This window comes from Rhinatrema bivittatum, chromosome 1, assembly GCF_901001135.1.
Source record: "Rhinatrema bivittatum chromosome 1, aRhiBiv1.1, whole genome shotgun sequence".
Lineage (NCBI taxonomy): Eukaryota > Metazoa > Chordata > Amphibia > Gymnophiona > Rhinatrematidae > Rhinatrema > Rhinatrema bivittatum.
This window is the reverse complement of record NC_042615.1, coordinates 62,519,005-62,533,367: the sequence shown is the minus strand read 5'-3', so window position 1 is coordinate 62,533,367 and position 14,363 is coordinate 62,519,005. Positions and strand designations below refer to the sequence as shown.

Sequence of the window (14,363 nt, the reverse complement as noted above, 5' to 3'; positions counted from 1 at the left end):
ATTGCGTGCACATGGCAGGGGGCATTTTGAATGATACATGCGTACATGTGCGCACAATATAAAATCTCAGCGTATCTCCGCTTGCACGCCGATACGCACGTTTCTGGGCACACACGAGTTCCTTTTAAAATTAGCCAGTAAGGTTTTTCTTCCATTCTAAATGTATTGGGGGGGAACTCAGTGAATCAGGCTCATACTTGCTATAATGATGAACATTTATTTTTGAAAAAGTAAACTGAAAATGATGATTATTAGTAATAATAGGCTCCTGCCTATTAATTCGAACTACTGACTGCGTAACATATTGTCACATGGTAAAACCTGTCTGAACAAAAATTGCATCCACTTTTATCATCCAGATAAACCTTTTATTTATTTACAAGCTTTATAGATTGCATTCATAGCAATTGTTCAAGGCAGTTTATAATAATGAGTCATACATAAATTATGACGAGAGTCTAAAATACTAAAAACAAAATAAGTACACATAAATAAACAACATAAAATCAGAATAAAATTACACAAGTGACATAAAATAACATAATGGTTCTTATAAAACAATTTGGGCTGCTGCAGTCCTACACAGCGGTTCTCAAACATGGATCTCGGCAGGGTTTCAGGGATTCTATCTTAGCTAACAGAATAAATATTTCCACATTTTATATTCTGTGAATCCATTTTGTTCAGCGCAGATTACAACAAAAATACATAAAAATTAACACGCAAAATATTAAGACAACAAATACCATTAAAACAGTTTTTAAAATAAAATGTTAATAAACTATAAAAATTGTAAAACATAAAAAAGATATGGTGGGGTATTCTTTCCTTTTACACTGTAATTGCTATGCTTACACTTGTTTCTCCCCTTATTTCCTTTATTTGGAGATCTCATGTTTGATACTACTTCACTTTTGTTTGTGATTTTCTGATGTGTATGACTACAATCTTCTTATTTCTGTACAAGAGGATTCTTGTGATTTTTTTTTTGTGAAAATTATAAAAATAAAATGAAAACAAAAACCCAAAGATAAAGCAAAGAGCAAGACCAGCAAATCACAAATTTATATTCTGAATCAAAGTAGCGTACCTGGAAACGCTGTCTAAAACCTAAATATGCATGTTTAATTTTTCTGCTAATTTATATACAGAATAAATCTCCTGTGTTGTGGTAGGGGTGAGGAAGGAGGAAATTTTAGAACAAGGGAAGAAGTTCTTTGAAGCAAATAATTTTACTCATGGTCTTACAGACAGCAAGTGCAGAGATTCAGAACACGTAAATGAAAACAAATATGAGAACAGAGGCAGAATATCAATGACAGGGCTAAAACTAACAATTCCGAATTTAACAGGTTCAGTGACCAAAGTCTGTTCCCAGAGATCCTGTCTATTAAAATAAAAATTTTAACTGAATAATTAGTTTACTCACCATAGGACATAAATCTACCTTTAAAACAACGGAGAGGAAAAGAAATACGGTTATGTTATTTGGATGTGGATCTGAAATCAGACTTAACAGGTTTCTTTCCGCTATTTTGGGGTGGGGCAAATGAGGCTGCTGCTGTTTGGGAGGTGGCCCAATTTCCTGCATGCAGCAGCCAAACGCTCCCTGGGCTGCAGTGCCGTCGGAGCCTCGGAGTTTGCCCTTGGCTCGGTCACGTGGTGGCTGTGCTGGCGGTGGCTTCAGCAGCAGCAACAGAAAGGCGGTGGGGGGAAAAGCTCAGTCCTGCGCTGGAGCAGTCGGCATTAACACCTGCCACTGGCATCACCAACTTCAGCGGGATCTTTTAAAAACTATCTGCTTCTCTCGGAAGAGGTTTACAAAACCGGAAAGCGCAACGATGATGCACCCTGACCAGGGAGAAGGGCAGCAAGCAGGCAGCACAAGGACACGTATACCGAAGCGGCTTTTATAAAAGACTGCAAGGCTAGCGATGAAACGCTTTTGAATCGCTCTCGTTTGCTCGTTGCCTTTTGAGGGACATCTATTTGACAGTGCAGTGGACGCCCTAAAACTCTAGCAAACTGCTACTATCGTCTTATTTACAGCTGCTCCGGTTAGAAAAGTCGTCCACTGTTCCTGTAAGGGGATGAGCTGTCTGTGACGGGGTAAGGGCCATGCAGAGGTCCGGGGGCCGGCGGTCCTGGTATCAGCCCGTGCTCGGGCTCCTTCTGCACCTGTGCAGCTGCATCGGCTCCAGGGCGCAGCTGTACAACCTCAGCCTGACGGTGGATGAGGGGCTGCCGCCGGGCACTCTTGTAGGTGACATCCGAGCCGGCCTGCCAGCGGGTTCCGATCACCACGACGGCTTCTTCATCTCGGAGGAGCGGGGCGACTCCCCCGTATTGGCAGATTTCCACGTGGATGCGGCTACGGGCATCATCCGCACGGCCCGCACGCTGGACCGGGAGCGGCGGCCGCGCTATAGCTTCGTGGCGGCCACGCACCGCGGGGAGGTGGTGCAGGTGGGCATCGCCGTGCGCGACTTGAACGACCACGCGCCGGCCTTCCCGCGCGCCAGCGTGCGGCTGGACGTCTCCGAGCTCAGCCCGCCCGGCACCGTCTTCCGCCTACAAGGGGCGCGGGACCCGGATGCGGGGCCCTTTGGCCTGCGAGGCTACATCTTGCACGAGACCGAGCCCGGAGGTGCCTTCTTCCAGCTGCGCTACGAGCCGGAGTCAGGACACGAAGAAGAGGGGACAGGTACGTCACCGGCCTTGGACCTGGTACTAGCGCACCCACTGGACCGCGAATCGGCGGCGCGGCACCAGCTGTTGATTGAGGCACTGGACGGCGGCAGCCCGCCGCGCACCGGCCGTCTGGAGGTGGAAGTGCGGGTGGTGGACGAGAACGACAACGCGCCCGCTTTCAGTCAGAGCGAGTACCGGGCGGCAGTGTCGGAGAGCGCCCCGCCGGGCACCGTTGTCTACAGGGTGCACGCCACTGACCCGGATCTGGGCAGCAACGGCCAAGTGAGCTACAGCCTGCGCGGCGGCCCGGACTACTTCGAAGTGGAGGAACAAAGTGGGCTGGTGCGCGTGCGCCGGCCCCTGGACCGCGAGGTCCGCGCCCGGCACGAGCTACTGGTGCAGGCGAGTGACGCCGGCGTAACGCCCGAGCGGGCTAGCGCGAGGCTCTCCGTGCGTGTGCTAGACGAGAACGACAACCGCCCGCAGCTCAGCGTCTCCTGGCTGACTGAGGGCGGCGCGCCGCGCGTGTCCGAGGGCGCCCGCCTCGGCGAGTACCTGGCGCGGGTCTCCGTGTCGGACGCCGACGACGAGCCGCAGCAGCCTCTCTCTGTCACCCTGCAAGGCGGCGCCGGCGCCTTCGCCCTCCTTCCCGCCGAGCCCGGTCTCTCCTTTCTCTGCGTGGCGGGGCCCTTGGACCGCGAGGCGCGGGACCTGTACGAGCTACGGCTGGTGGCCACCGACGCGGGCTCGCCGTCCCTCTCCAGCCAGCGCACGCTCCTGCTGCGCGTCGCCGACCTCAACGACCGGCCGCCGGCCTTCACACAGTCCGCCTACCGAGCCGCCGTGTCCGAGGCCGCCTCCCCCGGCACGGCCGTGCTGCGGCTCAGCGCTACCGACGAGGACGAGACGGGGCCTGCGTCAGAACTGCGCTTCTCCCTGCTGGGCCCCGCCGCCTCCGCACTCCGCGTTGACCCTCTGAGCGGCGTGGTCAGTACGGCCCAGGCCCTGGACCATGAGACGGAAGCTGAGTTGCAGCTGCTGGCCGTGGCCACTGACCTGGGGGACCCACCCCTGGCTTCCACCTGCACTGTCACAATCAACGTGGAGGACGTCAACGACAACGAGCCCGTCTTCGAGCAACAGGTGTACAACGTGTCCCTGCCCGAGCACGCCCCGGTGGGCCACTGCTTTCTCCAGGTACCGCCGCTGAGACGCTGCTGGGTTGCTTTAGGCAGCTAGTTCAGTGATGGCGAACCTTTTAGGCTCCGCGGGTCAAAAATTCCGAATATACCTAACTTGATTCTTCTGGTGTCGTCCCCCCCCCCCCCCCTACCAAAACAGCCACAATTATGTACAAATGTATTTATTTTCAAAAAGAATACAGTCCTATCATGTCTGGTGCTATATAATACATATGAAAAAGTCAAATAATTACAAACATGAAAAATGAGTAAAACAAACTAACATCAAAAAACAGATTTATTATTAAAAACAGCTTCATACAGCGCACTAATCAAAACAGGATAAAAACAGCAATTATATAGACATTCGCATGCACCCACTGACATGCACACGTGTCTTCACGCCTACTGACATGCACACATGCTCCTTTGCACATGCCTGCTCTTTCCTCTTATGCTGCCTCTAAACATTTTTTTTTTAAATAAGTACTTGCATTGGTCAGGAGGGATCAAGGCAGGGCTACCAGCTGCTGTTGGATGAAGTGGGCAGAAAGGTCTGATGCAGGATGGATGGGATTGTTGTTTTTTTGCCACGACTCTAACATACGAGGGGCAGCCTATAGAAATCAGTGAGGAGCCTTCAGCTGTGGGGTGGCAGCAGTGGGAGGTCTACTATTGTCTCTCACAACAGAGAGCGAGAAGGGGCTGGTGTGAGGAAAGGCAGCGGGAGTGTTTCCTACCACTGTGGTGGTGAGGGGAGAATGGAGCAGTCCCACAGCTATTAGTGATGGTGGGGGGACTGGAGAGAAGCAGAAACCTATGAAGCTGTGGGAAAAGCAAGAGAAATGAACAGTGTGTCTTGGAGGCTTTTGCTCTACCACAGCTGCTGCGGGGTCTAATGTTGATTGCAGCTGCTTACAAGGGTCCTATAATTTTGTCAGGTTTGGTGGACCCTGGTGTGTCACCCAAAACGTTGTGGCGTGTCACCTTTGACGTATTATAGGTTCGCCATCACTGAGCTAGTTAATCATGCAGCATATAAGTAATTATACATTGTATTGTAGATCATGCATGGTACAGTATAGTAATGCATGGAACTAGCAAATACATGAGACAGGGACATCATGTATGTAACTCATGGGTGGTACAGTTTTGCAATAAAGATAATAGGGTTCAACCAAAGAGGTCAACAAATGATCCCAAAAAAGGAAATGATGCTTTCAAATCATTTAAGAAACACATTCAAAGAGTATTCAAGGAATAAAGTATCCTGCAAATATCTTATTAATGCTGTCAAAATAAAGCTCAGCTTTCATGTAACATTGAAAATTAAAAAATACTTGAGAAAAGCTAAACAAACCTGCAGTCAGGCCATAATAAGATTCTTATCTAATCTTCAAAGAAAAAAACTCCCAAACAGACATGATTTAAGGTATTACAAGAAATTATCTGACTTAAGATACAAAAAGGAGGACCTGAAAATTCTAGCATCACCTGACAGCAATTTTTCAGCACACACAATGCCTGCTTCAAGGGTCTATACCAGAGATTTGTTTTGTCTTTTAAGTGGGGGCCTCTATGGATCCAATAGGACTGGAACAGAGCTGGGTTAAGCAGGGTGCTCACTTCAATGCTATGGCCTACTGAGCAAAGGGGGCCCTTCTCACAGCCAGCCAAGGGCATGGCCTGATTCTGGTAGCATCTTGGTAGTGCCAAACTCTTTCCACTTTACCATGGTAGAGGAACATTCAAACACATTGAAATATTCGTATAGTCTTCCCCCTAGTTTGTACTCTTGAATAATGTTATCCACAAGTTCTTTCTGCAACTCCTATGACTCCCAGGTGTCAGGTAGGGAGAGTTCAAACATTATTGTAAGAGCAGAGAAGACAGAAAACAAGGGCAGAGGAGATGGGCAAGAAGAAAAGCTTCTGTAAAGTAACTGGAGAGAGATCCTGAGAGCTCCAGAAACCATCTTGTGACTCAGAAAAGGAATACAGAGAGCTAGGAGTCGGGGGGGGGGGGGGGGGGGGGGGGGCAAGAAAGAGATGGTGAAAGTGGGTCCGGCCATGGAATAGAGCACCACACCTGCATACACACGAGGAAAGTAGAGACAACATTTCCTCCCCACTTTCCTATCTGGGATCTTGGCGGCTTCCTAAGTCCTAGTCCCAGCCACATGCAGCTGCTATGATGGGAGGCAGCAAACTCCCTACCAGCAGTACCTGGAGCGTATTTCTCATTCTTTCTCTGTCTGATGGCAAGCAGAGCAACATGCATTGGGAAGCAACACTTACAAACACAGAGTTGGCCATCAGCCCCGGCTACATGTCGTCATCCTCTTTGTCATGGGTTGCTGACTTAATCATTTCTCGCTCTCATTCCACCTGGCAGGCAAGGTGATATGGGGCAGGGGCTTCTTCTTCCTGCCTCTCTTCCTGCGGTAGTCAGCAGTTCTCCATCCATGGCTGCACTATCTTAGTGGTAGCAGCATGGTGAAGTGCAAGTAGGGTTGCTAAATAGCTTCAGATTTTCAGGAGAGGTTGATCAATTCCTGATTTTACTCCACTATATAAAACATTTTTGGATAAAACAGAAAAGGTGACAAGGATAATAACAGTACGAGCCAGAAGAGAGTCAAGAAATACACATTGGAGGTCATTTTTAAAAAGATTTACATATGTAAAATTGGGCTTTTGAAAATTACTACTTTTTCATGCATAACTCCTTTGAAAATTCACTTCATAGGGCTGAATTGTCAAAAGATTTTACGTGCATAATTGCATTTTTGAAAATTACTATGATATATATTCCTTTTGAATGCATACATTCTGAAAATTACCTCCATTGCTTTTTTTTTTAGAATTAGGAAGTGGCACTGGATGCTATCTAATAACAATTGATTACCTCTGAGAGAGAAATATTGTTACCCTGGTGTTCTTTGCTATCAATTATTGTCTTAAATTTATCTTTTTACACTTTTCACTGTTCCCATTTTCATTTTAAAATGTTAATACTTTTTCAAGGCTTAGTTATGCCATGCTTCATTGTGTACCAGTATGACTCCTGTTGAGAAGTCCTGCATACCTTGAAAAGGCTGTCTTATTTGAATTTGCATACTTTGCTGCACTTTTGTGAACAAAGGTCCCTATTTCTTATTATTTACTTGCTTAGTGTCCCCTAAATATCCTGTTCAGATTTAGTTACCCTTAACATGTGGACTATTGATTTCAGTGCTATGCTTTATCTTGGGCCACATTCTTACTGAGGGCCATGTGGTTAAGTTTGTGGCATATCTTATTTTTCACATCTGTAGTAGTCTCACTGTAGATATGCGTACCCTTCTATATCATCATTGTGTGGGTGGAGGAAACATAGTTAAAAAAAATCTTTCTGAGGGGGGTAAAGAATTGAACTTTGAATATTTTTTTTTTTTTTTTTAACACAATGACTGATACTGTGGTATTGAAAGAATAATTAGGCAGAACTAATCTCTTATAACAACCACCATAATAAATCTGACAACCAAAGAAATAAAGACACGGTTGACTGCTTCAAGGTTATAAAGCATTTAGTCACATTTTTGTTCTTCAGTTGTTGGACAGGAAGCGGTGATTTGTGAATGTAAAACACATTAATGTTGGTGTTTTCTGCTCACACGTCTCATTGTTTTGTCATGTTACAACTCTTACAGGGTACAAAGTGATTGATGCTGCATATAGGGAAGAGTAATCCAAATTAGTTATGCAATGCTGGGTTCCATATAAGGCATCACCACCCAAGAAAAGTATCTTGAAGTCATTATGAATATTATTTTGAAATCCTTGGCTCAGTATTTAGTAGTGGTAACAACAAAAAGCAACTATGGTATATTGTTAGCTATTAGGAAAGGAATGGAAAATAACAGGAGATATCATAATACCTCTGTATCGATCTATTGTGCGACCACACCTTGAATATTGTGTGCAGTTCTGGTCACCTCATCTCAAGCAAGACTGGAGCTAGAAGTAGAGAAATGTGACTAAAATGATTTTATTTATTTATTTATTTATTTCTTTTGTATACCGACATTCGATCGAGATATCACATCGGTTTCCAGAAAACAGGTTGAATAGAGCCGGAGCTGCCCTATTTTACATTGTAACAAGAGAACAGTTGATTAAACAATAAATATAAGGAACATTGTAACATATGAATAAAATTAGAATTAAATATTAGTGGGTATATAGAAATGGCAAATAGCCTATATACAATATGTACAATATGACTTGGTTATGAGTAGGGTGGGGGACAGGGAAGAGGGAGGTTACGAGAAGGGTGGGGGACAGGGAAAAGGGGAGGATAGAGAAGGGGGGAGGGGTTATGCGTTCATGCAGAGTAGAAGTTATGCGGTAAGGCTTTCAAGAGCGTTTATTATAGGATGTTGGGGTTCAGGAGGGAATGCTTTCAAGAACAGCCATGTTTTGAGCTGTTTTTTAAAGACTTGCGGTGAGGGTTCGTTTCTGAGCTGTGGGGGGAGGGAGTTCCAGAGGGTAGGGCCAGCTATTGTAATGGCTCGTTTGCGTGTTGTATTGAGGTGAGCATTTTTAAGAGTTGGGATGGAGAGGAGACCTGAGTTGGTGGATCTGAGATTTCTTTGTGTGAAATATGGTTGGATGTTGTTGTTTAGCCAGACCATTCTGTTGTTGTTTATTTTTTTGTGAAGAAGGGTGAGGGTTTTATACTGGATTCTTTGTGTGATGGGCAGCCAGTGGAGGTCTTTGAGAGTGGGTGTGATGTGGGAGGATTTTCTGTGATTGGTGATAATTCTGGCGGCGGCGTTTTGTAGAACTTGGAGGGGCTTGATGTGGATTTCAGGAAGTCCAAGGAGGAGGGAGTTGCAGTAGTCGAGTTTTGAGAAAATAATTGATTGTAGTACTGTTCGGAAATCATGCAGTTGGAGGAGAGGTTTGAGTTTTTTAAGTGTTTGAAGTTTGAAAAATCCATCTTTGATTATATTGGAGATGTGTCGTTTAAAGTTGAGTTGGCTGTCGATGGTTACTCCTAGGTTTTTTGTGGATGGTGTGAGTGAGGTTCTTGATAAGTTTGGCATCCCAGTGTTGTTTGCGCTTCCTGTGTTGTTTGAGGGGGTGTTCTCGAGGGGGGAAGCGGGACGGTCGTCCTGGATGTGAATGATTTCTGTTTTGGCTTGGTTGAGGCAGAGAGATAGTTGTGATAGCAGTTGAGATAAATTTGAACTGAGTTTGTTCCATCTTTCCATGGTGAGTTCAATGGATTTGGTGATGGGGAGGAGAATTTGAATGTCGTCTGCATAAACGAAGTAGGTGAGGTTGGCATCAGAGAGGTATTTGCATAGTGGGAGGAGGTAGATGTTGAAGAGGGTCGAGGATAGTGAAGAACCTTGAGGGACGCCATGGGTGAGGGGCACTTGGGAGGATTCAGAAGAGTTTGTCTTGACAATGAAGGATCTGTTAGAGAGGTATGATTTGAACCAGTTGAGGGAATGGAATAGCTCCTATGTGAGGAAAGACTAAACAGATTAGGGCTGTTCAGTCTGAGAAGAGAGAACTGAGAGAGGATTTGATAAAGGTCTATAAAATCATGAGTGGGGTGGAGTGGGTAAAAGAAGGAATGATTATTTAATTTTTCCAATAGTATTAGGACAAGGAGTTTTCACGTAGATAAGCAGCTGAATTAGCCATGCTGTATGGGTACATCCTCCGTGACACTAGGTGGTGGAGCTCTCTAAGACTAGCAAAGTTTTAGCTAGGTGCTCCCTCCCTCCTGTTTACCTCTAGCTCCTCAGTCTAAAATATTCCGTGCAGCAGAGTGTGCGGAGCTCTCTATTTCTCCTCTCTTAAAAAAAAAAAAAAATCTAAACATTCTAACAAGGAGGAAGAAAAGATAAAAAAAAAAAAACAACCACCAGTTTCAAGAGCCTTGCCCTTAAGAGACTTATAACATCTCGGGGCATTCCCCTCCCCTCCTTCACATTGAATGCTGCCTTCATCTTCATCTCCTTGGTTCCCCCCCCCCCCCCCCTGTTTTTTTCTGGGCTGGCACCAAGTAGACACTGGGGGAGGGAAGTCCTCGCAGCCACTGATTCACTCACCGGTCTGCTGACGGAAACGGCACCCAAATCAACGCCGACATCGATGCTAGTGCCACAGTGCTGAAGCATCCACGCGAGCGCCGGTGCGCCAACGGATTCCAGCATATTTGGAGTGCTGAACACATCAACACGTGCGCCGGAGGCGCTGTGGCGTTGGCGCAGACGCCCGGCTGTCGACGTGTGAGCCGGGGCTGCCAAGACAGGCCAATGGGTAACCGCACATACTGGTGGGCAGATGGGCTGAACCAACCATTCAAACGCACAGTGGCCTACCTGACACTTCAGCCACCCCCACCCTATGTTCAGCGGAATATGGGGGCGAGCACCGAACACGCCATGTTTTCAACACAGGCGCAGGATATCGGCACATCTGGGCACGCCAAACATCGGTGAGTGCCGGACACGCCGCAGCATTGGCGCGGGCGCAGGGTGCAATACGGCATTGGTGCAGTTGCGCCGTCTAATGGGCGTAGGCGCAGAAACGCAATCAACCAACGATGGCGCTGGGGCATACTATTTCTGTTTACCAGCCGCCTCATAACATCAGAACGTTCAACACATTTAAAAAAAAACCAAAAACCACAGTTGTTGCAACTGCAAAATGGCCATCCAAAGACAGAACTTACAAAGGTGAATTAGTAAAAAAAATAAATAAAATTTTACGAACGGAGTCTCACATACTAGAGCCAGTTACATACTCAATCGCGTTCTACCACAAAAGTGGGCCGTGTACTTCGGTGTCATACTAGTCACAGACACCAGCCTGAGTCCACTTCCACTTCTGGGTATTCAAAGGGTTGGTACCTTGCCTACAGAACCAGTAACCTGTCAACAAAATCCAATGCACAACCTTAATATAAAAGTCCTATGATACCAACCTTTCCTATCATCGACTTGAAGTTCAATGCAAGTTCTCCTTTCATTCGCTCCCTGGTGGCACAGTCGACAAGGTCATTGGCTTGTAAATCCAAGCCACACCACCGATTGTAGGTAATAAGTCACTGGATGACTGTTTAAAAAAAAAAAAAAAAAGGGGGGAGGCATAGACCCTGGCATCTGAAACACTCAGGCCTCCCTTCAAATCATCGCACATCTCCAACAGACCTCGGCATACGCCACCTTTTCCTCCTTCATGCCATTCCCTCAAAAAAGGGATGGAGGCACTTCCGTAAGTCCATTTTCTAAGGATTTGCTGTCTCTTCTAAAACTTCAGCAACTGCCTAGATATCCAGACGTCTTTCATGGTTGCGTTGACAACCATAAGAGACGAGGTGCCAGACATATGGAAAGCTTTACCATATAGTCGAGAAACCTTTTTCAGCATCAGTGCACTGAACTGTTCACAAGATTTAAAAAATGGAAAACAACCACCAACGTCTATATCACGACGTTCTCAGCAATTTTACAGACACATGAAAAGAAAAAAAAAACTGATTTGAAGGCATTTCCTACGTCGTTGTTCCTGGCATCAAGAAAGCAGAGTTGCTTACCTGTAACAGAGTTCTCACAGGACAGCAGGACGAGGATCAGGAAAAAAAAGAAAAAGCTTAAGCCTCATTCCTATTATAAGCCTCTCTCGCTAACCATTGAGACAACACACATTACTCAACAACAGGTATCAAGTCAGCATGCTATGACGACTTGCCAGCTGCTGCAACCGCCGAATCCTCAAAAGAAAAAAAAGGTTTTTGCAATCATAAGGCTGCCATCACCACATCTGGGATGACAATTGCCCACTTGTCTTTCAGCCTGAAATTGCATTACATTGACTTCCATTGTCGTCGTAAGACTACACTTGTCACTTAACCAGAGACATATCCTGTAAGAACTACAGATACTACCCAAAAAAATGAGGGAGAATTTTTTGAAATGACTTAAAGTCCATTCTTCCATTTCTTCATTCCCAGGGCTTGCACTGGCAAAAAAAAAAAAGGGGGAGGCATATGCTCGCATATCCATACATCCTAGTTCCTAGTGTTTCCCTCAGTTCTTCCGAGCAGACAACCATACCTTCCAATCCAAGATCTTACTTTTGCCCCAGGGTTTCAACAAATGCATAGCAGTAGCGACAGCGCTCCTTCGTCGACAAGTGGTACAATATTTCCTATCTTGAGGATTGCTCCTGCTAGCCTCCAATCCAACATGCCTATGATACAATCTTCTCACACGATTCTTGCTTGGAAACTCTAGGTCTACTGATCACCTTCGAAAACTCGAAGCTGGAACCATTCAAACTTTGCAATTAATAGGAGTTTTCATCGCTACCATTAAGGACAGGGCTTTTCTTCCTTATCCGAGAGCTTCACTCTCTCCATACTATCGACAATTCTGTGTCAGTACCATAATACCAGCTCGCCAAGTCCTACCTGTTCTAAGACGCATGTTGGCAACCATAATGTAGGTCTCCATATGCGCCTACATGTGCGCTGCCTATCTGTTATGATACCTGCTAAGGAGTTAGCAATCTGTTGTAAATCTGATGCCTGGTGGGCAGAGCAATCAGATAGGAGTTAGCAATCTGTTGTGGACTTGCTAGGGAGTTAGCAGTCTGATGAGGAACTCCTCCTGTAGGAGGGAGAAGTTAGCAATCTGTAGTGGAGCGACTCCTGTCGAAGGGAGGAGTAAATGCAGTCTGTTAGGAACTCTGTGAGGAGTTAGCAATCTTGTTATGAACTAGCTCCTGTGGAAGGAGGAGGTAGCAATCACTCTGTTAGGGTTAAGACTGCGGAGTAGCAATCTATTATGAATCTGTTGCTGAAGACTCCTGATGGAGAGAGTAGCAATCTATCAGCAAAATGCTTGGAGAGGGCACTCAGCTGTAGAGGAATGTAGATAGGTGGGTCCTTGGGCCGATGGCAGATGACTGCACCCCCAGGAAGGTTTCCTGGGAGGGACCACGGGCTAGGCTGGTGTATGGAGACAGACAGACAGTTCTTTTATTAGTCAGGTTAGTAGAACCACCAAAGGTGGCAGTAGTGAGCTGATATGCCCGGCAGGGCTGAAGTCCCTCAGGTACTGGAACAGCGATCCCAGGGTTGAGCTGTAGAGAAACTATAGATAGTGAGTAGACAGGGTATGCTGTGTTCATAGCCAGAACTAGATGACAAAACTCACATAAGGTCTTTTAGAAAGCTCAGTAGCTGGAAAGGGTTAGGCCCTCGAGGAGTGAGTACCTGGTTCCAGGGAAAGCTCTGAGAAGAGCGGTGGTAACTCACAAATGTTTGTATCTGCGATAGCTTCCAGGCAGTAGAGAATCTTCAGAGTGTTCAGGAACATGGGCCCTCGAGGAGCGAGTACCGGTTCCTATTGGCATTCTGAAATAAAGAAAAGAGAGCGAGGCCCCCGAGGAGCTGGTACCCCTGGTACGTCCGAGGAGGCAGAGTAGCTTAGGTAGCGAAACCCCTTTGCTAACTCCACGTGTTAGCAAATACTGAGACCTTTTATATTGGAAGCGGATGACGTCATCTCAGGGGGATGCCCCTGAGGTTCGCGCCCTTGCTAGTACATCAATCGGAGCGTGCGCGCCCTACGTCATCAGGAACATGGCGGATCCACAGCGTCGTGCCTGGCCGGGGACGCCGGAGGGAGACGGCAAGAAGAGGCCGCGGCAGGTAACCGTCCATCAGACCCGGAGGGAGTTGCCACAGTGGTAAAGAGGGTGGAGTGAGGGCGTCGATCAGCGACGGATGCAACAGTACCCCCCTTCAAAGGGCGATCTCTTTGGGTACCAGGCTTAGGTTTCAAAGGATGCGCGAGGTGAAACTGATGAAGCATCCCTTTGTCCAAGATGTTTGTCTGAGGCTCCCAGGTGATTAAATCGGGGCTGAAGCCTTCCCAAATCAGAACGTATTGAAAAGTCTTGCCTCTGTTGTGAACATCCAAAATCTCTTTGATCTCTATTTCTAATTCGTCTTCTGCAAAGGTGACAGATATCTTCTTCGGATCTATTATGTGCTGAGGTTCATCAGGCACATCTTCTGAATGAAATGAGCGTGACAGCGCATCCGCTCTGATGTTACGATCTCCTGGTCGGTACTTAAGCACAAAATCAAATCGGTTGGAGAATAAAGGCCATCTGGCCTGTCTGTAATTCAAACGTTGTGCATGGCGGAGATATTCAAGGTTTTTGTGATCCGTGAAGACTGTTATTTGATGTTGAGCGCCTTCGAGCTATGGCCGTCACTCCTCAAATGCAAGCTTTATAGCTAGGAGCTCCTTGTCACCGATTCCGTAGTTCTTCTCGGCTGGAAAAAATCTTCATGAGAATAATGAACAGGGTCGTAAGGTTTTTGAGTCTCCCGCTTGGCTCAACACAGCCCCTACCCCCACATCAGAAGCATCAACTTCGACAACAAAGGGTCTGCTGGGGTCTGGATGCC

General features: G+C 46.6%; 1 protein-coding gene across 1 annotated transcript in view; it reads left to right on the top strand.

The window, feature by feature from the left end:
* Positions 1-1,554: 1,554 nt before the first annotated feature.
* Positions 1,555-14,363, top strand: part of DCHS2 (dachsous cadherin-related 2) — a 243,486-nt gene continuing 230,677 nt past the window's right edge. Inside the window, exon 1 of the mRNA XM_029611289.1 lies at positions 1,555-3,888. Within this exon, the coding sequence (XP_029467149.1) occupies positions 2,119-3,888 (1,770 nt within the window). The 5' untranslated portion in view covers positions 1,555-2,118. The remainder of the gene's footprint in view (positions 3,889-14,363) is intronic.